This window comes from Pipistrellus hanaki (assembly GCF_964339955.1).
Source record: "Pipistrellus hanaki genome assembly, chromosome: 10".
In the NCBI taxonomy this organism is placed as follows: Eukaryota; Metazoa; Chordata; class Mammalia; order Chiroptera; family Vespertilionidae; genus Pipistrellus; species Pipistrellus hanaki.
The window spans coordinates 34,144,826-34,172,276 of record NC_140512.1 but is presented as its reverse complement, the minus strand read 5'-3'; the positions used below and the strand labels follow the sequence as shown (position 1 = coordinate 34,172,276).

The window sequence follows — 27,451 nt, the reverse complement described above, 5'->3', positions numbered from 1 at the left end:
AATAATCATCTACATTATTTAAAGTCACTTTCCTATTCCCCAAAGAAGACCGTTCATTTCCATAAAGCTTATGCACATATATCCTCAGTTATTTAAAAGATACAAAGAGTCATTTCATTTATCTTATTAAACGAGGAATAAAAATCTCTTCTATCATTACACTTGAAAACACTTTTTATTAAGGTATTAATAAAAATAATTTTAAATGCATTTAACTTAAATTCTGGTGTGGACATAATTCATTCTCAAATACATTGAAGTATTTTGTCACTAAAAAGTATTAGCTTGAAAACACACAATATTAATCTGCCATAATTTCATTACTTGCCTATAAAGTACTGTAGGAAGAATAGATGTCTTTTGTGCACCTCCTTCTTTTTTACTTGGTTTTCGCTCCTTGGGTGTCCTCAAAATTGCCGGTATGTTCAACTTCTATTGGTTTGAACAAATACAGTTTATTTCAACATTTTTCCCTCTATGCCACTCAAGTCAACTGAAAGTGCTAGGACTGTGAGGGGAAATGTTTTACCAGCTATTACACAGGAAAAAGAATTAAAATGAGTTTTTGTTTCACACCTACTTCCATCATTTTCAGGGGAACACTAAAACATCATGAAAATTAAACTACTTTAGCTTTAAAAAGTGAAAGACAAGGACAAGCATTTAAGAACATTAAAAAAAAAAACACTACACACCATACATTGACGAAAAGAATATTGAAGCCATTTATTTTCCTCAATATCCCAACTACACTGGTGCTCCCTAGGTTAATTAGAAAAATTATCTTATTGGACCAAACTCTCCACAAAGCGAATGAGAATCTCTTTGGGTTTCTACTAATCTGTAGTATGCTGGCTTTTCAGACAGCAATCATCTATCAAAGTCATTTCTCAGTGGCCCAGTGGGCCGGCATCTGTTCAACCAACTGGAAAAAAAGTGTCATGCAAGCAGTACAAATGAATTCTACCTCTGCTGTGCATTTTATATTTGCACAAGAAAATCAGAGCTTCTGTTAAAAGTCATTTAATAAATGGAAATGCCCTTTTATAGCAGATTCTTACGAGACTAACTTGCAAATCAAGCCAAAAGATAATGCTAGCTTGGCAAATAAACTAACTTGTACTCAACATTAAGTTCTCTAAATATAAAATATAAAATACAAAACACCAGCTCTGGCCAGGTAGCTCAGTTGGTTAGAGCGTCATCCCATCCCGATACACCAAGATTATGGGTTCTATCCCCAGTCAGGACACATACAAGAAATGCATGCATGAATAAGTGGAACAACAAAAATCAATGTTTCTCTCTCTCTCTCTCTCTCTCTCAATCAATAAATTTCCTATATAATAAAAGGCTAATATGCAAATCAACCGAACAGCAGAATGACCGGTCACTATGACACACACTGACCACCAGGGAGCAGACGCTCAACACAGGAGCAGCCCCATGGTGGTCAGTGTGCTCCCACAGGAGAAGCGCCACTCAGCTAGAAGCTGGGCTCACGCCTGGCAAACACATTAGTGGTGATAGGAGCCTCTCCCACCTCCGTGGCAGCACTAAGGATATCCGTCAGTTGGACATCCCCGAAGGGCTTCCAGACTGCGAGAGGATGCAGGAAGAGCTGAGGGACGCCCCTAAGTGTACGATTTTCATGCACCAGGCCTCTAGTATATATATAAAACACCATAATCTTCTAAAAATCCATCAACAACCTATCGATAGAAACAAAGGTAAGTTCTGCATAAGCAAGTATTCATTCTCAGCTTTTAAACTGTATTATTCATTACTAGAGGCCAAGTGCACAAAATTGTGCACAAGTAGGGTCCCTAGGCCTGTCTGGCAATCAGAGCCAAACAGGGCTATCTCACCCAATCCTGATTGGGGCTGAGCTGATTGGAGTCTGCCGGCCAGTGGGAGGGGTGGGGGAAGGGCCAAAGGAGGTTGGCAGGCTGGTCAGGGAGAGGGACCATGGAGGTTGGCCAGCAGTGGGAGGTTCGCTGTGGGAGCATACTGACCACCAGGAGGCAGCTCCTGTTTTGAGCATATGCCCCTTGGTGATTAGTGTATGTCATAGCGACTGATCAACTGGCTTTTCCTATTGTTCTGGTCATTTGGTCATAGCAGTCGCTTAGTCTTATATACAATATAGATAAGCCACATATATCCTATTCACAAATGCTTTCCTCAAAACTAGCATGTCACAATACATATCAGTGTGTATTGCTTCCTGAAATATGTCTACACACACTGTACGATGAATTTGAGTCTTTGTAAACCTGTGAAATGAGTATAATGAAAAATATCTTTTCTTTGAAAATCATTGTTCACAAACAAAACTACTTTCAAAATGAAAGGACCACAGTGAGTCTCCATCATCCTTAAAAAATATATCTGAAAATACTTGAATGAATTCTAAATATATGAATTATATACACGTACTTAAAAAAAAAAAAGAACATTCAAAGAAAACCATTTGGCAATGCTTCTTCTTTTCAACAAAAGCACAGGCTAAAAATGGTCAAGGGTAAAGTAACTTTAATACCTGCTGAAGGGAAAAACTATAAAGTTTCACAAATCATTTCTTACAAAAGCAAATCAATATGAAAATGAATCTCATCTCTCCATTAGCCTTTTAAATTTTACATTTAAAAAATTCTCACATCTATGTTTCTTTCTCTCTCTCTCTCTCTCTCTCTCTCCCTTCCTCTCTCTCTCTCTCTAAAAAAAAAATATATATATATATATATATATATATATATATATATATATATATTAAAAACACAAAATAACTAAATATAAGAATAAGTCAGAAGAAAATATGACAAAGAATTTAAAACTGCTAAATTGAGGGTGGGGGTGAGGAATGTGGTAGGAGTTAACTCATGCTTCAAATCTTCATCATAATCACAAGTCACTCAGTAAGAACAAATGAAAAAAATTTTGCAAATAAAACAGCTGTTAAAACAACCAAAATTAAGCTACAGATTCTATGGAGGCAGATTTTAATGCTCTATATATATTTCAGGCAAAAAATCATTATCCAAGAGGATTAGTTGGCTCTAATTAAATAGAATTCTTCAGTTAGCAAAGTAGCAGCTATATCAGAGATCTGATTTTTGAAAATAAAATGGAGAATGAGAATAGAAGATAGCAAATGGAAAGAAACTAACCTGCCCTGTGATTCTGCCCAGTAAGGCCCATATTCCTTGTCCTTCACTTCGAAGTTTCCCATTCAGGTTTTGTAGTTCTTCTAAAGATTCACATAGCTACAATGCAATAATTCAAATTAACAAACCATTAAAATGGATAGTAAAATATGCAACAATGTAAATTATTTGTCGATATAAAAATATTTATATTCATATTCCATATAGTTTTAATACATTCAAGTCACATATCACTGAGAGATGTATCTAATTAGTTGGGAAGACTCAACAAAATGTAAGCATTTTTCCTAATGACAATGATACCTACATTTATATATTTCTGTAGTTTACTATATAATTTCACACACATTTTGCTAATTAATTCTTGTGACTATCAAAAAGCATTTCTACTCTATCCCAATGAGAAAACTAAGAAACAGTGTTTTGTTGACTTGGAAATGATCATAGAAATAGCAAGAACCCCCAGGACTCCTGAATCTAATCCAGTATTCTTTCACTATTATGTGGCTAATTATGGGATATTTCTTCTTACTCATTTTTTATCACTTAAAATGTTATCTAACAATAAGTCAAACCAAATGTTAATGTTACTTACTACCTAACATTTTATATGATGCTTTTATATGACCTTTCTTTTTGAGCTCCCTCGTCATTAGAATGAGGAGGTAGAATGCAAATTTTAACCGAGAAGTTTTGTTTTTTAATCAAAAATAACATTTACAATTCAAGATAAAAATAGTAATTTAATAGTAAGTTTCCAAGTTTTCTACAGACTTAAGAGAAGTTCCACAGTTCAGGGATTAGGAATAAAGAATGGAATCAGACTGCTTGGTCTGAGACACCACTTTATGACTTGAAGGCCTACATGAGCCTATGCAAATTACTTCACCTGCTTAGGAGTTTCCTTCTCTGAAAATGAGCATAATCCACATTATACAGTTGCGTAAGAATTAAATGAATGAATACAAGTTAAGTTCTCAAAATTGTGACTGGCACATAGCATAGCAAGTGCCCAATAAGTGTTAGAGAAGATAATGAGGGATGGGAGTTGTAGGGAAGGGCCTAAAAACTCAAGAAGAACTTCAAAATGAAAGATAAGTAGTAATGCTGTAAAAATCACCAAAAAATCATCAATAAGATCTATTATATCATTGTCCTGCAGCCAACTTACCTTATTATATTCCACATGAAGCTTTTCTTGTTCATTCTCTAATTTATCCTTTATATTCTTTTGTTCAGCCATGTTTTCCTGAATTTGAATCATGCGCATATTTCTCTCTATTTAAATTAAATATCAAATTTTACTTAATAGAAAATAAAAGCTGATATGCAAAATACACAAAGGAAGAAGCTAGCCATAGAAATGTCACATGGATAAACCTACATTGTTTAAAACACTTTTAACTCTATTCACAAAGATATGAACCCAGCATTTTATAACAACCCATGTTTAGGAAAATAAACATGCTTGATACATGCATCATGACTGATAAATTAAAAATTTACGGCATATCAAATATTTTCATTAGCAAATTGTTCTCATTGAAAATGTGCATGCATCCGTGTCTATACTGACCAAAATAATAATTCACAAAATCAGCAGTGAGAGCAGGTTGCTTATGCTTTCTCCTTCCATCCACACTAGAACTAGTATCTGAATTGTCCACTGGGAAGATATCTGTGCTGATCCCCATTAATTCTGCTTTCCGCATCAGTTTCCGAATGGCTGAAGCACTGCTAGTAAGTGGTCTGGGCAATTTTTCCCTTGGAACCCAGGCCTGGGGTCTGGTGGATCGAGCTAGTTCTGCTTTGGCACGATACTGCTGAAGCCGGGCATTGATCCTTGCCTATAAAAATATGCATACAAATTTTAAGAGATATTAAAATGGAATGTACTCTTTAAAATTTTTACTTCCATGCTTAGAGAAAGTAAAGATACTTGAATTCCCTATGTCAAAGCAAGTAATAACTATCCATGGTCTTTGAGGTATACTGGTCCTTAAGATATGCTGTATAATTCTTGGGTTACAATAAATTATGTCACCCCTTGTAATAACTGTCCTACTCTATGATCAGAGTTGTCATAAATTAATTTCATTAAGCTGAAGTTTTCTCTTCTTAATAACTGCAGTAGTGTCCATAAATTTATCTAATTTACACAGAAATACATTTTAAATGATGGGCAAACTGATCAAATACTTTGCATAAACATCAGAAGAGACTGAAAAAGGTGTGGTTGACATATTGCATGGATAGAATAATTCCTTCTAAGCCATGGTTCTCAGTGTATTTGGAAACATGCTTTATAAATGGTTGCTCTGTTGACTAGATGAGAAGCAATGTATTTAGCCACAAACTTTACTCGCCATTTAACTTAATGACAACCCATTTCCTAAGTAACTAACCAAATTTCATCACTATATTTCATATGACATTGGCAAACACACGTGAGATCTGAAATATATAACCTCAAATAAACGTGAGTTTGGCGTAAATTCCATACCTGTGCTTCTGGTGATAGCTGCTTCTCTCTTTCTTGTAAAGACATTTTACAGTAGGATTGTAGAGCCAAGTAGTTTTTTCTCTTCCACTTTCTATCTAACCTATCTGCATGTTGCTTGCAATAAGCAAAAAATGGATCTGCTATATCCTATATCAAAAAAACAGGGAAAGAAATAAACATTTTTACTTCAGAAGGTTATAGGAAACCCAACACAAGATCTAATTTTTAAAATCTCTCCAACAGTATTATTTCTAAAATAAATTATAAAAGTAATTTATACACATAGAGATAAAAACTACTTCTTTAGAAACTTAATTCTGCATGTCAATGTCAAATTAATAATTTTTTTCTTAAAAGTGCCTTATGGATTTTAAAAATACTTAAGTCAACTCTTATGTTGTATATTTAATCCATAAATTAAATATTAAAAGTTCTGTTTAAAATAAATAGAATTTTAATAACCTTAAGTAGAAATTATCACTAAATATCAAAGTTATGCATATATAGGTTAAGATGATAAAACAACAATATATTAAGAAGTTGTAAGGAGGAGAAATAAAGATAAGCTACCCATAAAGTTTTTATCTAAGTTATATTAAAAAGGCCTATTAGTGAGATGGGGTTTTACAACCCAAAGAAAAATGATAATACTAAAAACAAAACAAAAAAAAAACACACACACACAAGTAAGAATAGAAAGAGAAATAATAATTTTAAAAGAATGTAAGGTGTCGTTAACATAGAAAAAAAACATACAATGTCATTCTGTAGGGTGGTATCCACAGATGTCATACTATAATGCTGTGAATATGGTCACAGAATTAGAAATATAAAGCCCTACATACAAATTTTAGCTCTATCATTTACTGGTTTTGCAGCTTCAAACAAGTTGCTAAACAATTCATTAGTAAAATGGACTTAATAATAACTACTTCAAATGGCTACATAAATAAAATACAAAAATGTAGCTACAAGAGTGCATTCAAACACACACACACACACACACACACACACACCCCTTTTTCATAACATGCTTTAAATCCTGGTGACAGAAAATGCTATGTGGAAATAAAGATTATATTGAACCTTAGCCACATGGCCTAAAGTATTATTCTATTGTTTTTAAAGTAGGGAAGGTTGAAATTGAATTATCAGGTGGATTCATGTTTGTATGGGTGAGTTAAGCATTAGGACCAAGCCTGACTTAGGAAAAAGATCAGTCTTTTCTGTTCTAAAAGATATCTGAAAATGAGTAAGTAGTCCAAATAATTTTTGTTCTGTTTTAATCAGTTTATTTTGGATTGAGAGGCAATAAACCCTAATTTTAAAGCTCGGATGACTGAATATTCTCTAAGCAAAGAGAATGAAACAGATATATAAAGCAAATATTAACGACTATAAAAACCACTGCCTTCTACTACCTATTCTCCCCTTTTCTTCAGTTAGTACTACAACCCTCTGAGTTTTTACTGCATCCATGGCTATCTGGTTGGAAATGCTCTGCTCCAGCCTCCTTGCAGATAGATATAACCATGTGATAAGATCCAGCCAATGAGGTGTGAAATTTCCATGCCCTTCAAAGAAAACTGCCTACTCTTACTCTCCTTGTTCCTCCTTCCAATGGAGTGGAACCCAGTCAAAATGGGGATAAACTATGCTGATCATATTATGTTATATTATCTCTGGATATCGCCACTGTTGCTTGTGAGAGAATTAAGAATAAAAATAGTATATACCAAAACATGCTTTTAAAACAACTGATTGCTTAATCTAAAGACAATAAACTTAGAAGGAAAATTATAGAATTAAAAATAACTGTAAAGAGATAGAAATGTAGATTCTAAAGACAAGGTAGTGGTTTTATTTAGAGAGTAACAGAGCAAGAGTATTACCCAAATACAATTTCAGACTCTCATATAAAACTAGAGGCCCGGTGCACGAAATTCATGCAGTTGGTGGGGGGAGGTCCCTCATCATGGCCTGTACCCTCAAGTAGTCTGGGAGCCCTGGAAGGATGTCTGACTGAAGGCTTAGTAAGCTGTCAGTCTACATCCTTAGCATTGCCACAAAGGTGGGAGAGGCTCCCACCACTGCTGTGTGCTCTCCAGCCATGAGCCCAGCTTCTGGCTGAGCAGTGCTCCCCCTGTGGAAGCACACTGACAACCAGGGGCAGCTCCTGTGTTGAGTGTCTGCTCCCTGATGTAAACGCACATCATAGTGACCGGTCATTCCACCATCTTGTCATTTACATATTAGCCTTTTATTATGTAGGATATGCTGACATTTTAATGCTTTAAAACACTTTGGATTATGTTTCACTTCATCTATTAGATCTCACTACCAAAATTTTAACAAGTCTTCCAAGCATCTGACTTGCTGTAAAACTGGAAAAAACTCATATACTGGTATATTGTTAACTCTTTAAGTTTTAGACCAGTGATCTAGGCAAATAAACTTTTAAGTTAAATTTCTGATGATACCTGATGTAGGATATAGCAGTCGTGAGAAGCTTCATGAAAGTATTCATCAACTATAGGTTTAAATAAACCTACCTCTTCTGCTGCTGCCTCCGAAAGCAGGCCTTCCTTCTGGGCGCAAGTCACGTGGAAATAGGCCCTGCACATACCTGCATCACAGCTAATGCAAACTCCAGTTCTAGCAAAACGAGGGTCTTCACAGAAGCTACACTCCTACAATGGGATAACAGGAAATAGCTCAGAAAACAAATATTTCTAGGAGATAGCATTCTCTTAAAAGCATCCACAAAATACAAGTAGTGAATCAATACTATATTAATATAAACAACAGTAGGCAAGCCAAGGGTATATATGGAAAAAAAAAAAGTCTCTATGTGATTCAAATAAACCATAATTCCACCAACATAATAATGATGATAATATTATTTGAGGGCTTACTATGTGGTAGGCATTATTCTAAGCACTTTGCACATAGAATATCATTATTCTAAGCACATTGCACATATTAATATGTGAATGAGGTACTATAGTATTTCCATTTTAGATATGAGAAAACTTTACTATAAATAATAAATGATTTAGATTTAACTGCTATACAAACAGTATGATTACTAACAAGCATCTCCATAGTCAACAATGCAAGTAAAAAGCCGTGTAAACTAGTAAGAAAAAACTTTCTATTTTAGACCATCAAAAACATTGTCTCACCTTGGCACCATATTTGGAATAATTCATTTCAGTTAGTGTTACTGGTCGTAATTTGTCAATATCTCCAAATGCTACTCCAGGAACATAAAGGGCACAAACAATGTGAACCCATCTATAAGGAGAAAACATAAGATTTTTCTATCAAACCCTTTTTATAAAATGTCCACGTGGAAAGTAGACATAAAATATATATACCATTTCGAATAACTACTGAAAGAATTCTATGGTCAGATTTCAAAATCTCAGACATACATCTGAAGAATATGGAACATGTATAGAATGATATTTAGTTACAGAAAGAGTGACTACAACAAGCACGACTTGTCCAGCCGCTCAGCCAAAGCTGAGAGTTAACAACTATGATTGCCTTGCACTTAAAATTCACTATATTTACCACTTACCTGTTAGTTTTAAATATCTGCACAAAACCATTACTCAAATGAAACAAAACATCATTTTCATATGTGTGAAAAAGTATTCACATTCATTATTGTAAGTACTTTGAGAATTAAGGGTACTAATTGAAGAACTGTGAAGTTCCTATGCAATAATTAGGTAAAATTATTCTTGTTATTTTTTTCTGAAGGCTGTTGGAAAATCCTCTGAGGACATATTTTAAAACAATTTTTGATATGCATCTTGACTCTCTTCCCAGTAAACTGTACAGAGCAGTTACAATAAGATAAGGAAGTCTCTGGCCCAGTGGTAGACCGTCGGTCTGCGGACTGAAGGGTCCGGGTTCGATTCCGGTCAAGGGCGTGTACATTGGTTGCGGGAACATCCCTCAAGAGGCAGCTGGTAGATGTTTCTCTCTCATCGATGTTTCTAGCTCTCTATTCCTCGCTCCTCCTCTCTATAAAAAAATCAATAAAATATATTAAAAAAAAAAAAAAAAAAAAAAGATAAGGAAGTCGTGCCGAAACCGGTTTGGCTCAGTGGTAGAGCATTGGTCTGCAGACTGAGAGGTCCCGGGTTCGATTCCAGTCAAGGGCATGTGCATTGGTTGCAGGCACATCCCCAATGTGGGGTGTGCAGGAGGCAGCTGGTCGATGTTTCTCTCTCATCGACGTTTCTAGCTCTCTATCCCTCTCTCCTCCTCTCTGTAAAAAATCAATAAAATATATTAAAAATAAATAAATAGATAGATAAATAAATAAATAAATAAAGGGATTTGTGAAGGTGCTGGAAGTCCAGGTTGTAAAGCTCCCATGGTATGCATAGTAGCATTAACTGCTCTAAGATCATGTAACAATCGCCTTTTAAAAAAAAAAAAAAAAAAAAAAAAGATAAGGAAGTAGTATCTCTCTCATTCATCTCTTCACCATACAACCTATGTATTAAAATTTATATCCCCCCACATACAAATTTTTTTAAGTCTGAATGATGCTGCAACACTAAATTAAGAATGCTCAAAGTTTTAATACACTAAAAATAACAAATAAACACAAGTTGATTCTAATTCTGTTGTGTGTTTTTTAACTGCTCTGAGCCTTTTTAAAAAATATATACTTTTTTTTATTTCAAAGAAGAGAGGGAGAAATAGAAACATCAATGATGAGAGGCAATTATTGATCGCCTTCTCCCTGCACACCCCTACTAGGGATTGAGCCCACAGCCCAGGCATGTGCCCTGACCGGGAATCGAACTGTGACCTCCTGGTTCATAGGTAGAAGCTCAATCACTGAGTGACACTGGTTGAATTGCTCTGAACTTTTTAAATTAAATGACGCTCCATTTCTGTTTGCTTATGATTAACAAAAGATGGATCAATGGATTTTCAAATTTAAAAAGATTTATATCACTTCTGTAAGAAAGAGAGTAAAAATGAGATGGCAAATCTCTCTTACCCTTGTGAATATATTAACAATAAATTCCGCTTTATCACAGCATAAGAGGCTATGATTGCTACATGGTTCTGTTTTGTGATGCACTATGAGTGTTAAAGAAATAAGACTAAGAATCATTTTATAGAGGTTTGGGGAAAGTAGCTACGAATCTTTAAAAATTATCTTTTTTAGTGGGAAAAAATCCAAAGTTTGGAGATTTTTCTTGATACAGTATTTTAATCCAACCTCCCAAATGCATCCTGTGGAGTTCAATATAAAGATACACATCTTCGACAAGCAGCTTTCTCAATTTAATTTGCACAGTTCTTTCATGCTCCACTGATGTGTTAAATGCTGCTGTACTCTACAGGAGTTTATCTTTTGATAAACCTAACAGCTGGCTGCTTGCTTCAGACTGACCTTCTTAAAATGTCTTAGTACAAGTCACACAAGTACTACAGATACAAGCTGCCATTTCAGTATGATTGGCACACAAGTGTATCATTTTCCCCAACCACTCATGAGAGGACACTAACATGAGTCTTCATTAAAATGCATATCAACGAGCTGAGGCAATGTTGGTCCTTATTAATACCTGCTGTGAATAATTATTTGTTCACTTGTTTAGCTGCACATACTTTAGAACTTTGTAATTAAGGTAAGTAGAGAAATCAAAAAGGAATAATCTTCTGTGTTACTTTACCATCCATTTTTCTTGGAGCTATGCTGGCAGATGTCGATTGGGGAAAGGAGCAGAAAACAAGCACCACGTAAAACCACCAAAAAACAAAGAGTCAGGATTGTCATTCTAGTATAGAAATGGTCACTAGATTCTTTTAAATTCACTTAGTTTAATACATTAAACTAAGTAGAAAGATGCTTTCTTTTAGAATAGAAACTATATTAATCAATCAAATTTGATTCTTAAATGCCTTGAACTTGTAGTGCCTTTACAACACAGGAAATCCACTTTTAATATGTTCTTTTCAGTCCTTCATCTATTCATTCACTAATCAACTACTAAGTATCTACCAGGAACAGAGCACTCTGTCATCCAGTAAGCCGCAACTACACCTTCTCTTTCCCCAAGGTCTGAACCCCAGCCTGGGAGAAGGAGTTATCCTCCTAATTTTTAAGAGTTCTTTTATATCCAATAGTATTTATCATAGCTGAACAATTCTTTAAATTAAAATTCTTTTAAATCCCTATATGGGTTTTGTGATATATTCTTGGAATAAAGAAGACATGAGTTCAAACTTGAATATTCACCAGCTCGTGGTTTTGAGAAAATTAAAATTATTTAAATGATCCGAGCCTTAGGTACTAAGTCAGAAACTATAACTTGTCTCATCATAAAGTTAATATTAACATTAAATAGAATAAAGGGTATAAAGGCAAATGTAGATATCCAAAACTTGGTCTTCCCCCATCTCCCCACTGACCCTTAGTCTATTGTTCATTTACTCTTTGCCAACAAGCTACAAAAAAGTGATCAAATGAAAGGGTGTATGTAACTTAGAAAACCAGAGTAAAAGAATAGTTAGAAGCTGCCACATTACAAAGCATACATATTGATCCAAGATAATTATGACATCAACCTTCCAGCATCTGTCTCCTTGAAAATTCCATCCTGATTAGGACACAGTTCACAGCTAGGGGAAACACCACATTTACAGGCATCGCAAAACCAAGGTTCAGTGGAGTTTTCAGAAGCTGAACTCATAATAGAGTCACTCTCTCCATCAACTCCATAGCAACCTAAAAAAATAAAAATAAAAGATGATTAATAATTTACTTTTTAAATTTATATTTATAAATTCACAAAAGAAAAAGAGGAAGGGAAATAAAGAACATTCTGAAAAATAGTTTACATAATAATGACATTTATGTCAAAATGCAAAGATGAAATCATTTTAAAAAAATACTTTTTCACCTACCATAGTATATGCAATAAAAAAGTCATAAAATGCCAAAAAAAGATTTTAAAGAGACTAGACACCAGTATTCAAAATAAGCAAAGTAATAAAAATTCATTAACTTCTTTAACATCATTAAATTGTAATTGGTAATCATCATCCTCATCACTTCTGTTGAGATATAAATTTTTAAAATGAAAAATCATAAAATTAAAAGGAAATACAATTTCCTTCTCGGAAGCAGTTATTATTGATTGTCATTAATAAAATACACGTTTTCAGTAAAGGCAACAGTAAGCAAAATATTGTATATAAAGAAAAATCATAAGACAAAATAAAAATAGCCAATTTGCTTTCTCAAAGGGTTGTGCAATAATCCAAAGGGAGAATCTATTTTCTTTACAAAATAATGTTCTCTATGAAGCCAATTCTTTCATCTGTATTCACACAAAAAAAGGCAATTACCAATCTATATATATCTCTATATATAAAAGCATAATATACTAAATGTCCAAACAATCGGTCAACCATTCTGTGGACCGCTCAACAGTTGCTATGATGCACACTGACCACGAGGGAGCAGACACTCTGACCAGTAGGTTAGCTTGCTGCTGGGTCTAGTGGATCTAAACTGGGTGAGATGGGCCGGGTACACATGGAGCCCGCTTGCAGACCCGACCCGGCCAACAGGCCCCCAATGGCCCTGATATCCGGCTAGGTTAAGGGACCCCACTTGTGCGGGAATTCATGTACCAGGCCTTTCGTTAGCAAAATAATAAAGCTCTGAAGGGACTATCCATTTTATTCTTTTTATTCACCAAAATCACAGCAGTTCTCTTTTTTGGAATAAAGCAAAATTTCAATTCTGTTTTTGAAGAATATACCTCACACACAGCAAACATTTGCACAGAGATTTAACCTCCTAGGAACAACCTCCAGAATGAATTCTGAGAGCCTTTCCTAGAAAATTTCTAATTGTAAGTTAGAAGATTGGTATCTTGTAAGCTCAAAAAACTATCAGCAAGTGGATCAGTATTTCTTCATCTTCACTGCCCCTGAAAAATAACCCACACTGTGTAATCACCTTTACAGAGTTTTTCCCTTGACTTTCACATGCCACTTTCCCATATTTCTTTGCCATACCTGTTGAGATTACTCAGCTCTAGACCAAAGTTACAGGTCTTAACATATGCTCTAACACATGTTAATTAGTAACTAAATATATTTTTAAATATTTGTTCTTTCTTCCATACAAAATAGAGTTTAAACTGACATTAAAAAAAATGTTCATTCTCTTTTACCTATCTAATTCTAAGAATATGCAAAAAGTGCATCTCCAGTATGATCATGGAAAAAGTTTGTTTTATATAGGTAAACATAAAAAAAATTATAGACATAAAATACATTTCAGATGGATCAATCGTGTTTTAACACAAAAACATAGAATACATATTTCTATGGCTATCTAATTAGGATCAACATCTAAGTAACACACACAATCTACACAAATCATAATTTAGGAAAAATTACATAAACTGTGGTTTCTATTGTTTTGAATTATGGAAGCAAATAAACAGTCCAAATAAGTGGAAATTTTCCCCACTCAATGTGTCACAAGGGACCAAAATATCTGCAGTCTTCTACCTTCTGGTTATATAACTGGGAAAACTGCATCTCTGAGACTGGATCACCTCATCTGCAATATATATTTAATTATATCTATCCTAATTATTCCTCAGCATAGAGAGAGAAAACATATAGAAACACAAAATTTCCATTTAAAAACTTAAAACAATTCTTAGTTATTTAACACCCTATCACTAAACATCTGATTAGAAAATCCACTGAAAGATTTTAAAGTCAGTAATACAGGATGCCCCAAAGCATGTATAGACACTTTAACAGCTGATAGCTCAATTTTGAAAATGAAGTGCATTTTAATAAGCATTGCCTTTGTTCAAAGTGTGTGTATACATTTTTGGGGACATTGTATATTGTTATTTATGAAAAAGGAACTAATACATGATACTTGTCAGAAATAGATCCTAACTTCTATGGGAGGAATTATTTAGAATCATTTTTAATACAGTTTAAAAATTCTTGTATTATTATGTAATGCAATTCATTAGGGTTGTAAAATACATTAAATTTTTCTTTATGAAAGAAAAACAGGGCTTAGCATAAAAAAAAAAAAGTAGTATATCCTAAAGCATAAAATAACCAACTTTCCTACCCCGCAAACACTCTGCACACACTAAGAAATAAAAATGGTCTAGGGCTAAGCTAACAGCAGAATGAAAACTAAACAAAAGGGAGGAAAATATCTCTCAGCAGACCTGATGTGATTTAATGCACAGCTACTGAACTGAAGAGTAATTGCTGGTAAGTGCACTACCTAATGCTCTGTCATCCACTGACACAGACCTGACATTTTTCTCCAGACATGGTGTAATCAGTGTATCATGATGACTGACAACACAGTCAGGGGTACCCTAGTATTACAAGTCAGTTACAAGATCATGTCACAAAGGTGTTTACACTGACAGTTTGGAACTCTTCTATTTCAAAAAGAAAAGAGATTTATCTACATTTAGATGAAGTGAGTCCTCTGAAAACTAATTAGACAATCATACATTTAAAAGCAACATTTGGAGTACTATCTTTTAGCAAAAACTTCAACTTAAAAAGTCCCTCTTAATTATGGTTAATTAGGAGTGTTTTTAAAAAGAAGGAGAAGGAGGAAAAGAAGTGGGGGGGGGTAAGAGAAAGGAAATACATCAAAACACTAACTATAGTTGTCTGGATATTAAGACTATTAGAAATGTTTTTTTCTTCTCTCTGTTCTCTATTTCCCACATTTATTTAATGCTCATCTATATATAAAAAAGCCTAAGCAACCATTATGGCAGAACGACCAGAATGACCAGTCACTATGATGCACATTGACCACCAGGGGGCAAATGCTCAACACAGGAGCTGCCCCCTGGTGATCAGTGCGCTCCCACAGGGGAGCACCGCTCAGCCAGAAGCCGGGCTCACAGCTGGCGAGCACAGCGGTGATAGTGCTAAGGAGTTGCGAGCCAAGTGGTAAGGAGCGAGGAGGCAGGTGGTAAGGAGCAAGCAGGCAGGCAGTTAGGAGTGAGCAGGTGGGTGGTAAGGAGCAGTGAGCCAAGCAGTAAGGAGCAAGCAGACAGACGGAGCTAAAGGTCCTGGACTGCCAGAGGGCACCAGCCAGGCTGAGGGACACTCATTCCCCACCATTACCCCTCCCCAGCCCCCCCTGCCAGGCATGAATTTCAGAACTTCATGCATGGGCCTCTAGTATATTATAGTGCACAAAATTTTTGCATGGGAGGGGGGTCCCTCAGCCCATCCTGTACCCTCGGCGATGTCCAACTGCCAGTTTAGGCCTCATTCCTGGGTATTGGGCCTAAACAAGCAGTCAGACATCCATCTCACAATCCACTACGCTGCAAGCACCAGTGACCATATTTTTCATACGGGTGAAAGGCATCTTGCTGTTGTATGGGCAACTACGTTTTTTGCCCCGATTATAAAGCGTAGTTCATAACATGATCCTTCTTAGGCAGTAGTACCATTTTCCCGTTATGGGTGGAAAAACTGAAGCAGAGAGAAGTTAAGTAATTGGCTTTGTCATATACTTATAAGTGTCAGAATCAGGGCTGACCACAAAATGTGCATGCCAGAGTCCGTGCATGTCATCGCTGCATCATCCTGTTTTTTCAGTGTTAAGAGTAGCCTTGCCGGGTTTTAATTTTTAAATCTAAGAGACTGTTCTTAGATAGGGTAGAGTCCCTAGACCTGGCTGGTGATCAGGGCAGATCTGTGGGGTTATCTGTGGGTAAGGCGATTGGGGGGGGCCCCTGCTGGCACCCCCCCATGGCTGGCAGCCGGGCATCACTCACTGGCCGGCCCTGCCCCCATCATCGGTCGCCTCCCCCTGCAGGGCAACCGGTGGGTGGGGCAATCAGTGCCCCCACACTAGCACCTGTCTTGGCTGGTGGCCTGGCACTGCTCACCGGCCAACCCCACCCCAACCCCTGATGGTCACTCCCAGTCGCCTCCTTCTTGGGGAGCAACTCTTGCACTGACTGTCTGTCCCCTGGTGCTCAGTGCGCACTTGTATAACAGATGAAAAGTTACTACAGATGGAGTAGTGAGCACTGTAAGGGAGTGTTTTCCCTTCTTATCCATTGGCTGTAGGGTTTATTTTTATCTAATCTGATTCATATTAACAGGGTTAGGAAAATACATGGAAGAAGCAAAAGAAAATCATGACCAGTTGGGTTAACATTTTAAATTAAAACAACTGTAAACCTAAAAACATAAACTAAAATATACATTTTATATAATAAGGTAGTGCTGTAAAACCCTTCTCACAGATAATGGTATATTCAAAATAAATAAAATCCTAAAGCTTTGCTATCCTTTATTCTCTTTATTCCATACTCCTGGAAATATAGAAAAATTATGGATTTCCAAGAGGCAAAAAACACAATTGAAGCCTTTGGGTTCCAAATAAGATTCCATAACACCCACAATGAATCTCTTCCAAGTGAGCCAAAGTGAGTTAAGTATGGACCAGTTCCACCACAAAAATTTTGCCAGGAGTATGGAATAAAGAGAATAAAGGTTAGCAAAGCTTTAGGATTTTATTTATTTTGAATATACCATTATCTGTGAGAAGCGTTTTACAGGACTACCTATAATATAAAATGTATATTTTAGTTTATATTTTTAGGTTTACAGTTATTTTAATTTAAAATGTAGAGTTTTATATTTTGTGTAGTGTCCATATGAGAGAGATAGTTTAATGACATTCCCCTCTCCCAATCATCACTATACCCAAATCATAGTGATCGATTGTTCTGCCACTTGATTGATTTGCATATTGGGCTTTTATTATATAGGATGGATAATTTGTTTCTCTCTGAAATAAAGCATTCATTCAAGTGTTCATTTTTAACCATGGGATGTTTAAGGGAGAGTTGCATGGATGAATTACAATATGAAAATCTGTCATTTAAGCACTTGAATTTTTAAAAAGCAAACAAACCTTAGCAACACTAGCTTCTTATTGTGCTTTAGAAAATTTCCCTTTCTCTGGATTAATTAATTTTAGATGAAAATTCATTTAAGGGCCGGGACCGGTTTAGCTCAATGGATAGAGCGTTGGCTTGGGGACTGAAGGGACCCGGGTTCGATTCCGGTCAAGGGCATGTACCTTGGTTGCGGGCATATCCTCAGTAGGGGGTGTGCAAGAGGCAACTGATCGATGACTCCCTCTCATCGATGTTTCTAGCTCTCTATCTCTCTCCCTTCCTTTCTGTACAAAATCAATAAAATATATTAAAATAAAATAAAATAAAAAAATTGATCTTCTTTAAAAAAAAAAAAAAAAAAGAAAAAAAGAAAATTCATTTAAGGACTTAAAAGCTAGTGGAGAAAGATCTACAAATGTGACTGGATAAAAAAGAACATTCTAAACAGTGAAAAATACCACAAGTGAAAAGTGAAAAAATACAGGACAGAGTGGAAAAAAATATTTGCAAAGATGGAAAATAATTGTAACATACAGCAGGCAAAGGATTAACACTTAAAAAAAGAATTCTAATAAACAATGAGGAAAAGACAAGTATAACCTATTCAAAAATGAAAACGGAAGTGTAAAGCAAGTAACAAATTAACATGCAAAGGCCAGTTGGGGAGGGTTTTCACAGGTTTGACTCAGGAACAGGACCTGGGCAAGTGGGGGCTTCCCACTCCCTCCCCTGTATTTGGAATGTGTGTTTCCTTGCCCTAGAAGCTGCCCAAGGACACAGGTAAAAATGTGCTGATGAGATGATCTGGACTTGGCATGTGACTGACCCCAGCTAAGGCTTTTATGTAAACTTTTAAGGTTCTGGACAGCAGGTACAGAAAACTACCAGTCTTGGGGCTCCCCATGACAAGCCTCCTATTTTCCTTGATTTAGTAAACCCGCCAGCTTACAATCTGCGGTGATCTGCCTGTTTCTTCAGCGGCTTCCTGTCCTCCAGCTGAAGGGGTCAGTTTCAGATTTCACAGGGATGGTTCTTCTACCTTATTAGGCAGCCCTGTGTTCCCCAACCACTGAGGTGCTAGGACCACTTCTCTACACCCTAGAAAGCACAGCCAGTCTCATAGCTTTAAAGAACATCTGCAGCTGATGAGTCCCAAATTTATATCTCTAGTCCCAACATCTTACCTATACCAAGACAGTTTAAAAACCATAGTTGTACTATCTACCTGAAAACCTGTTCCTCTCCGGGATCACTGAAATGGTCCCTCTAAACTGTCCCCTTGATTCCCACCTTCTACGTGTCTACTCAGCCTCCTGCACCCATAGCATTCCAAACACTCCTTGTCTTGCTTTATTGTCCTCCAGATCACCACCTAATATAGATTTAGTCATTATTTTATTTCTTTCATTGTTTGTCTCTCTCACCAAACTTTAAGCTCCATGAAGTCAACAATTTTTATATCCTGTTTATTTTCCATGTGCAAAACCTAAGAAAGCCTAGTACATGATAGGTACTTAACAAACATTACTGAGGGAGGGGGGGGGGAGAATAAATAACAGAAAGAGAAAATATTCTAACAGTGAGCCTTAGCAGCAAGAAAGGGCAGCTTCATATAAAGGCAAGAGGATGGGTTAACAGCACAGGCCCCACAGGCCCCACAGGCCCAGCAGGCCCCACAGGCCCAGCAGACTCCCAGGACTATCTGGGAGGAGGGCTGTGACAGCTGTAATACCAGAAAGACAGCTAAGGGCAAGGCCGGAGAAATACTGTTTCATGGAAACCATGGCCCTGATAGAAAAAAGTAATAATTTTTAACTGGCAGGAAAAAATAATAATTTTACCACAGAGGGACCTAGAAGACAACTTCTCAACTAAGTAAAGTAACATCACCAGCCACTAGACAAAAAAACAGTATATGATACCCTGAGAATCCTGCCAGAAGCACATAAGCTGAAACTAATCATGAGAAAACATAAAATAAATGTTAAAAACCCATAATAAAAGATATTCTAAAAAAGAATTGACCTGTATTCTTCAAAAATGCCAATGGCATGGAACACAAAAACGCAGGATATGTTCTAGATTAAAGGTGCCTAAATAGTCAAAACAACTGAATCCAGTTGTTTTGCTAGAGCTGACATTATCGGGATGATTGCTAAAATGTAAATACAGTCCTTAGATTAGATAATAGTATTCTATCAGGGCAAATTTGCTGACTGATACTTATGTGCTTATGTAAGAAGAGAATGCCCTTTTTCTTAAGAAATAAAAAATATGGCTATAGTTTACTCCCTTTGATATTAGAAAAAAATGTTATATGAGAGAGAAGATAAAACAAGTATAGTAAAATATTACATCTATAAAATCTGAGTGAAATAACTATGGGAATTCTTTGTATTACAACTTTTCTGAGTCAGAAATTACATTAAAATAAAAATGTTAAGTAAAAATATATATATAACAAAGAAGTTTCAAAAATTATAATCAGGAAAAATACTTTATTTTCCTTTCAAATTTAAAGTTAAAAATAACTATGAAAGAAGAAAGCATATTAATTGCTAGACTTAGAATGTAACTTTTTAAACACTGCAATGCATTCTACTAGACTAACTTATTAGACTTTTTCTGAATTTTATTTAAAAACTAGAAATAAAAAATGCCATGAAGAAAAAATATAACACTGACCATCAAAGAAATACTGTAACATTTCTGTTTTAATTATTTAAAAATACATTTAGAGTGGTGAGAAATTGAAGGGGGTAAAGAAGGTCCAATATGTGATGATAGAAAGACTAAGCTTTGTGTGATGAGCACATAATATAACATATATATGATGTATTATAGTATTATACACTTGAAGCTTACATAATCTTATTAACCAGTTTCACTCCAGTAATAAATATTTTTAAAAATGTTTAAAGTTAACATAACCTGAAAAATAATACCATCATACTTTAAGTATGTCTTACAACAATTGAATCATCATGAAATACAGAAAAATCTTTAAAATAGTACAAATGTCAAAGAGCTAATTATACTTTTTTAAATGCAGTGTCAATCAGCCATTTCTAAAAAAAAAAAAGAGAGAGAAAAAAAACAAAGCAAAATTACCTTCATGAACTGTAATGCCACAATTGTCGCACTGGATTATTTCATCAGCATCTTCGCTATTATCTCCAAGACAAACACAGCAGATCATAATATGGTCCATTTTTTGAGAACTCCAGTTTTGACTCTTCTCAAGAATCAGCGAGTCCTAATTATTAAAATATATCAGAAAATCACATATTTAAATTAAAAGATAATTTTAATAAATGGAATCCTCACTTAAATTATTTTATGCATTTCCATAATTATGCTGCATTCTCCATTCTTTTAGTAATTTCAAGGTATGCTACATTTGAGAAGTACACCTCTTTGACAAAGAACCCTATAAGTACCCTCTATTTTTTCACTTCTCTTCAAGTCCCATATACTTTCTTCTTAGGAAATGAAAAAACAAGCATGCAACTAACAAAATCTACAATTGCTTTTCCATTCTGAATTATAGTCTAATCCCTTAAACTAGAAGGAAAAATTAACCCATAAGTATTTATTCATCCTAAACATTGGTTTAAAAAGTATACAACAGCCAAAACCGGTTTGGCTCAGTTTGGCCTGCAGACTGAAGGGTCCCAGGTTTGATTCCGGTCAAGGGCATGTACCTTGGTTGTGGGCACATCCCCAGTAGGGGTTGTGTAGGAGGCAGCTGATCTATATTTCTAACTCTGTATCCTTCTCCTCTCCCTTCCTCTCTGTAATAAATAAATAAATAAATAAATAAATAAATAAATAAATAAAAATATATATTTTTAAAAAGTATACCACATTAAGCTCTTACTCTTTGGAAACTTATAATCCTAGCTAGGGAAGACAAGACACACATATATCAAACAGGAATAAACCAATTCAAGATAACATCTAAGCAACTATGTATGTGATGGCATAGTTACAGGGGAATATCCTGTATATAATCCTTATGTGTATAAGGGGAATTCAGAAGCTCCAAGCTCATCCAACTACTGGATGACAGATACATGAGTACCTACCTAGGTATATCTGCATTTACAAGTACAGAAAACCATCTAAAAAAAAGATTCAGGTTGACTAATTGCTAGAAGAGGCAGAGCACTCATATTAGTTTTATGTCAAGAAATATTTAGTGTAAACTGGTAAGAAAGATACCTAGATAATTGTAATGTAAAAGGAGACAGATATTAATAAATACAAAACGATAAAATTTTAAGAAATGGTTTGTTTCTTTTAATTTAAACCTTCTACATTATGGATTTAAACTTTAAAGGATAAGTTAACAAGATAATAATTCTTGTCATATTTCACAGATTGGGCTTAAGTGTTACATAATAAAAGGTGGCATTTGAATCTATATATTTTCACGTAAGAACCTAACCATATTAAGAAATAAAATCCATATTTCCATATTCTACATTCATTAATATTTTTATATTCTTTTAAACTAATATTGAAAGGTAACATCTAGGTATCATTTCAATAGGAATTTTAACATTTGAATGACACTTGAATGTCACAATTTATAATAATCTTTCAATATATTTGTGTAATACATGTAAACTTGCAATAGATATGTAAACACATCAAGAAAATAGTGCCAAAAAAGGTATGCCTTATCTGAGAATTCTAGTACTTTACAAGTTTATATTTTTATTATTTTTGTTATAAAACCAAAGTGGCTTAGGGGCTTTGGACATGGCAAGCAAGTACAGCCAAAACCTTCCGAAAAAGAAAACATGTTTTACGGTGCTTTGGTACAGTGAGCAAAATAAAAATATGCCCAGATTCCATCCCATTAGCCATAATTCAAATATAACAGCATTTGACTTAGAGTCAAATGTTGTTTGGTTTCACTTTCATCTCTTATTCAATAGCTGTTGAACCTGAAGCTGCAGTTTTCTCACCTGTAAAATAGGATGATAAAAATAATACCTACCTCATGAGGGTGTTGTGAGAATTAATAACATAATGTATGTTAAAATGTTCCCAAGACATACTAGGTACTCAATAAATGTTCATTCATTCCCATTCTTCTTTCCCCTGTATTTCTTGTAGGTGGGTCAAAAGAGAAACATTGAGATGACCTTTTATTACACAGGGGAAAAGTTATAAGCTTCTATATATACTAGAGGCCCTGTGCACAAAATTCATGCACTCAGTGGGGTGGGGTGGTCCCTCAGCCTGGATTGCAAGAGGGCACAGGCAAAGCTGAGGGACCCTGCCGGTGTACAATGGGGACCAGGAAGGGATACAGGAGCTTGGCCAGCGGGGAGGGACTGTGGGAGGGCTCCAGGGCGTGTCCAGCCTATCTCACTCAGTCCCAATTGGCTGGACCCCAGCAGCAAGCTAACCTACCGGTTGAAGCATCTGCCCCCTGGTGGTCAATGTACATCATAGTGACTGGTCGACCAATCGACTGTCTGCCCCAGGGTGTTCAGTGCACATCATAGCGAGCGGCTGAGCAGCCTTAGCATATTATTAGCATATTATGCTTTGATTGGTTGAACGGACTAGGTTTTAAAAATCACAGATTAAGAAAAGACCTAACAACCAGTTTGATAACTGAAAGGATACTCAAGTTTATGGGCTGTGACAATATTTCTCTCATGGAATTATAACTAATCAGGCCTTGAAAAAGATGTATCCTTGTGGGAAACAAGTAAATTTCTATGGATAAGAAAAATTATCAACAGGTAGTTCTAATTCCATTACCTTCCTATTTTTCTATTTTGCTTAGGAAAATAGTAACTGGCTAATTTATATCTCTGCACCAATTTCTCTCTATATATATTATCGTTTAGGCCAGATATAACAAAGTTAATTGGTATCTCTGGCTCTCTGTTCTCCATCCATAGAAAGTCTTACTAGCAATGTAATGAAAAAATGAGAGAAAAATAGGGGGAATTAGCACCCTAAGATAATACTACCAAATCCAATGGTCGATGGCAGGCAATACTTCAATGGAAAAATCTGAGTAACAGTCTCATAAAAATTATGCTCCAAGTTGTCCTTAATATATAAAACATGGATTTAAGCACACTTATAATCAGAATATTAAAGCCAATTTAATATCAATTTTTATCGGCATATTTCTAAAATAAAGATGTATATCATTTTTTAAGTTTTGGGACAAAATAATTAAGCTAGAGTTTTCACCACAAAATATATCATTTGAAAATACAATTTTTACATTAAAATAGAAATTGGGAAGGTTGTTTTGAGTACCACAAGAATATCACCTAGAGTATAACTTTAATATTATAGAATAATTTAAAGGATTCTAATGGTAACTTTAAGAATAAATGGGACATTACAGTAAATCATTTCATTTTCCCCTTGAGATTTAAAATTTATTCCAAAAAATGTTAATATTTCCCAATGGTCTAAAATATGTTTAGTGTTCATTTATGTGTATATTCCACATAGATGATTATTAACAATATATAAAAATGGTAAATTCTAAGTTATATGTATTTTTAATAGATGGAAATTCCAGCACACTACATGTAAAACAGAATTTAAGGAATCTATTGCCTTGAAAAAGAAAAAAAAAATACCGTTTCCCCAAAAATAAGACAGTGTCTTATATTAATTTTTTCTCCCAAAGTTGCGCTAGGTCTTATTTTCAGAGGATGTCTTATCTTTCCATGCGCTAGGTCTTATTTTCGGAGGATGTCTTATTTTCGGGGAAACACGGTAGTATACCAAAAAGTTTGACCAGTAGTTCTTCCTCTGTGTTTTTAAAGAAGGTTAAATTCTTAAGAATCTGAAGTACTTTTGTACAGTGTTATAAATTGAATTTTTAGGCCTTGGAGAAATTTGTTTTATTTTGAAATGTGTACAAAGGCAATTGATTAATAACTAAAGAGCCCTAAACATAGTGGCTATTTATAAATTGCAGCAAAACTTTTACATTTTAATTAGCAAATCAGATAATAATTGCCATTTCCTCACATGGCAAGACACTAACATCCATTTAACATGAGTCTTTATTTTAAAACAAAAAACAAAAAGAATAACTTCCATCTGAAAATTTCTATTAATATAATTTTCTGTCACATATTTACCCAAAGCTCTAGTCTTAAAAGTCCTAAAAATGGAAACCAGGCTCTGAAAAGACTACACAGCCCTCCCCCAAAAGTAAACTTTAGAAAACTAAAAGGCAAGATAACCTTAGTAAATCTCAAAGCTTCAAGATAACATTTGAAAAGACAAAACCATATTCTGCCGGGATTGTTCAAATAGCACCAAATTCCAAAATGCCATAATACCAGTAACAAAGGCAAGTGCCCCTTTGCAGAAAATGCCCAATTCTACAACAGTGGTTCTCAAAATGTGGTCTATGGACTCTCCTTTAGGGAGGTCCACTAGGTAAAGGCTATTTTCATGATAATACCAAGGTTATGTGCCTTTTTCACTCTCTATCATGGGTGCAAGGTAAAATTTTTTCACAAGCTACATGATAGGGGATGGCATTATTGATCTGACAACTTATGTTCTTCTGTTAACATCTACATATAACTACATAAATAAAAACTGGTATCCTCAATTAAATTTTTTAAGAGTGTAAAGTGGTCCTAAGACCAAAATGTTTGAAACCCACTGCTCTAGAGTACTTCAAAATGTTTGAGAACCGCTCCCCTAACTTATATATTGTAGATACGTTCAGGCCATTAACAGCCAATAGTTATAAAAGTTCCCTGCTCAAAGAAATGTCAAAATTATTAAAGTTCCTGGGTATCATTTCCATGACATACAGCATCTTTCCCTACAAAGCACTTGACAAATCCAAGAAAAAAATTCTACATGTTTATAAATGAAATATAATTCTGTTAGGCATTTCTAAACATTTTAGCTATCTCTACTACCAAGTAGTATTTGAAAACTTAAAGTAAAAGCAGAGAAAAATAAAACATCAACTATAACCAAATATATACTTACTAGAGGCCCAGTTTCCCCCTCAGCCCAGTCTGTATCCTTTCCAATCTGTGACCACTTTGGGGATGTCCCACTGCCTATTTCAGCCCAATCCTTGGGATCTGGCAGTCAGACATCCCTCTCACAATCCAGAACTGCTGACTCCCAACTGCTCACCTGACTGCCTTCCTGATCACTCCTAACCGCCTCTGACTGCCAGCCTGATCATCACCCCTAACTGCCCTCTTCCCCGCTGGCCTAGTCAACAGCCCCCCTCTGCTGGCCTGGTCGCCCCTCACACTCCTTCCCCTGCCAGCCTTGTCGCCCCAAGCAGCCTGCTGCTCAGTTGTTACTGTGAGGGTGTCGTGACCAATTTACATATTACCCTTTTACTTGTATAGATTAACTAATGCCTACTTGGCAAGATATAACTAACTACCTAAAATAGCCAGGAAGATACAAACATTGGCCATAAGGCAACAAGGATTACCTTTAGTCACCTTTTTACAAAAGCAAAATCATATAAATAGGAAATTTAGAAGCATAGGATAAAATAATAATCTCAATTGATTCATTTTTATTAAAATTTAATATCTAATTTGAGTAATAGTCTTGGGAAAAACAGTTATCAAGTTTTCAGATAGAATATTATTGAGGAGAAATTAACTTTTTATAAGTTCTACATTTCTGCATAGGGTAGAGCAAAGGGAAAATTAACATAAAACAATAGAAGAGGAATTAATTTATTTACTTCAGAAAAACAAGGCACTTTTCCAAGAAATGTTCTGGAATCTTATTTCTTTGGAACTATTAATCTAAATATGTAAATTATTTACTCAAGTTTTCTGGATAAGAAAAAAAACAGTGCATGTGGCCTTTAAGTGCATCCTAAAAATAGCCTACAACCTCTTAAGCAATATATTATTTATTACAGATTATTAACAAATTGATAATGTAGCAAATTTCTAAACATATGGTATCTCCACACTGCCTCTATCATCAGCCAGCCTACTTTTGTGAATGTCAGGCCAATAAAAATGAAGTGATGCTGCCAAAAGCAAACTTATTCAGTAAATACAGATGGAATACTAAGTGATATAAAATAAACTGGATACGTACCTAAAAAACAAATATAAATAATTGGATTTTCCATACATCTATCCCCATAAATTGGCATTGAAAATATGGAATTGCCTGTGCTACAAGATTATACAGTATTATACTGCAAATGACAATTTTTCTTTACTTAAGAATTAAGATAGCACTTGAAGTAAGCAACATCTTCCTATGAAAGTGGTCACACTGGAAGTTAAAAAATGTTTATAATCTAAAATATAAACTTTGTTTCACCTCTACTGACACATAGCCCTTATCAACTACTCTATATTATTTGGTTAATAAAATCACCAAAATTATAAATGATACTTAAGTTAGGATGGAAAATCACTGGTATGTAAAATTTGTAAGCAAAAGAAATGTAAAAAAACAAATAAAGCATAAAAGGAAAAATATTCTACCAGTTTAACCTGTCAATGGTATGAAAAAACAACAAAAAATAAGTGCTTGATAAAGTGAATGAAGTGAATTTTCAAGACTATAAACACACTAACAAAATGACAGACTTAACTATTCTAGTTCTACATGTGATGCAACAAATACATCTACATGTGAAAAGACAACTCAATCTTTCTTTTGAAGAAAAACATGTACATAAACACACAGACAAAAAGACACAAATGTATTTGACTGAAGAGTCTTGAATGTTGCATCTTGGGCCCAATGGATATAAACCTAACTTTCAG

General features: G+C 35.0%; 1 protein-coding gene across 6 annotated transcripts in view; it reads right to left on the bottom strand.

Moving 5' to 3' along the window:
* The window catches only part of PHF14 (PHD finger protein 14), a 145,793-nt gene that overhangs the window by 106,228 nt on the left and 12,114 nt on the right, over nucleotides 1-27,451 (bottom strand). For all 6 annotated transcript variants that reach the window (XM_084897097.1, XM_084897098.1, XM_084897095.1 and 3 more), the window contains 9 exons: nucleotides 20,772-20,916; nucleotides 12,280-12,439; nucleotides 8,856-8,967; nucleotides 8,223-8,360; nucleotides 5,671-5,817; nucleotides 4,744-5,014; nucleotides 4,339-4,445; nucleotides 3,171-3,266; nucleotides 329-432 (listed from right to left, as the gene is read on the bottom strand). In XM_084897097.1, the coding sequence (XP_084753223.1) occupies nucleotides 329-432; nucleotides 3,171-3,266; nucleotides 4,339-4,445; nucleotides 4,744-5,014; nucleotides 5,671-5,817; nucleotides 8,223-8,360; nucleotides 8,856-8,967; nucleotides 12,280-12,439; nucleotides 20,772-20,916 (1,280 nt within the window). The remainder of the gene's footprint in view (nucleotides 1-328; nucleotides 433-3,170; nucleotides 3,267-4,338; nucleotides 4,446-4,743; nucleotides 5,015-5,670; nucleotides 5,818-8,222; nucleotides 8,361-8,855; nucleotides 8,968-12,279; nucleotides 12,440-20,771; nucleotides 20,917-27,451) is intronic.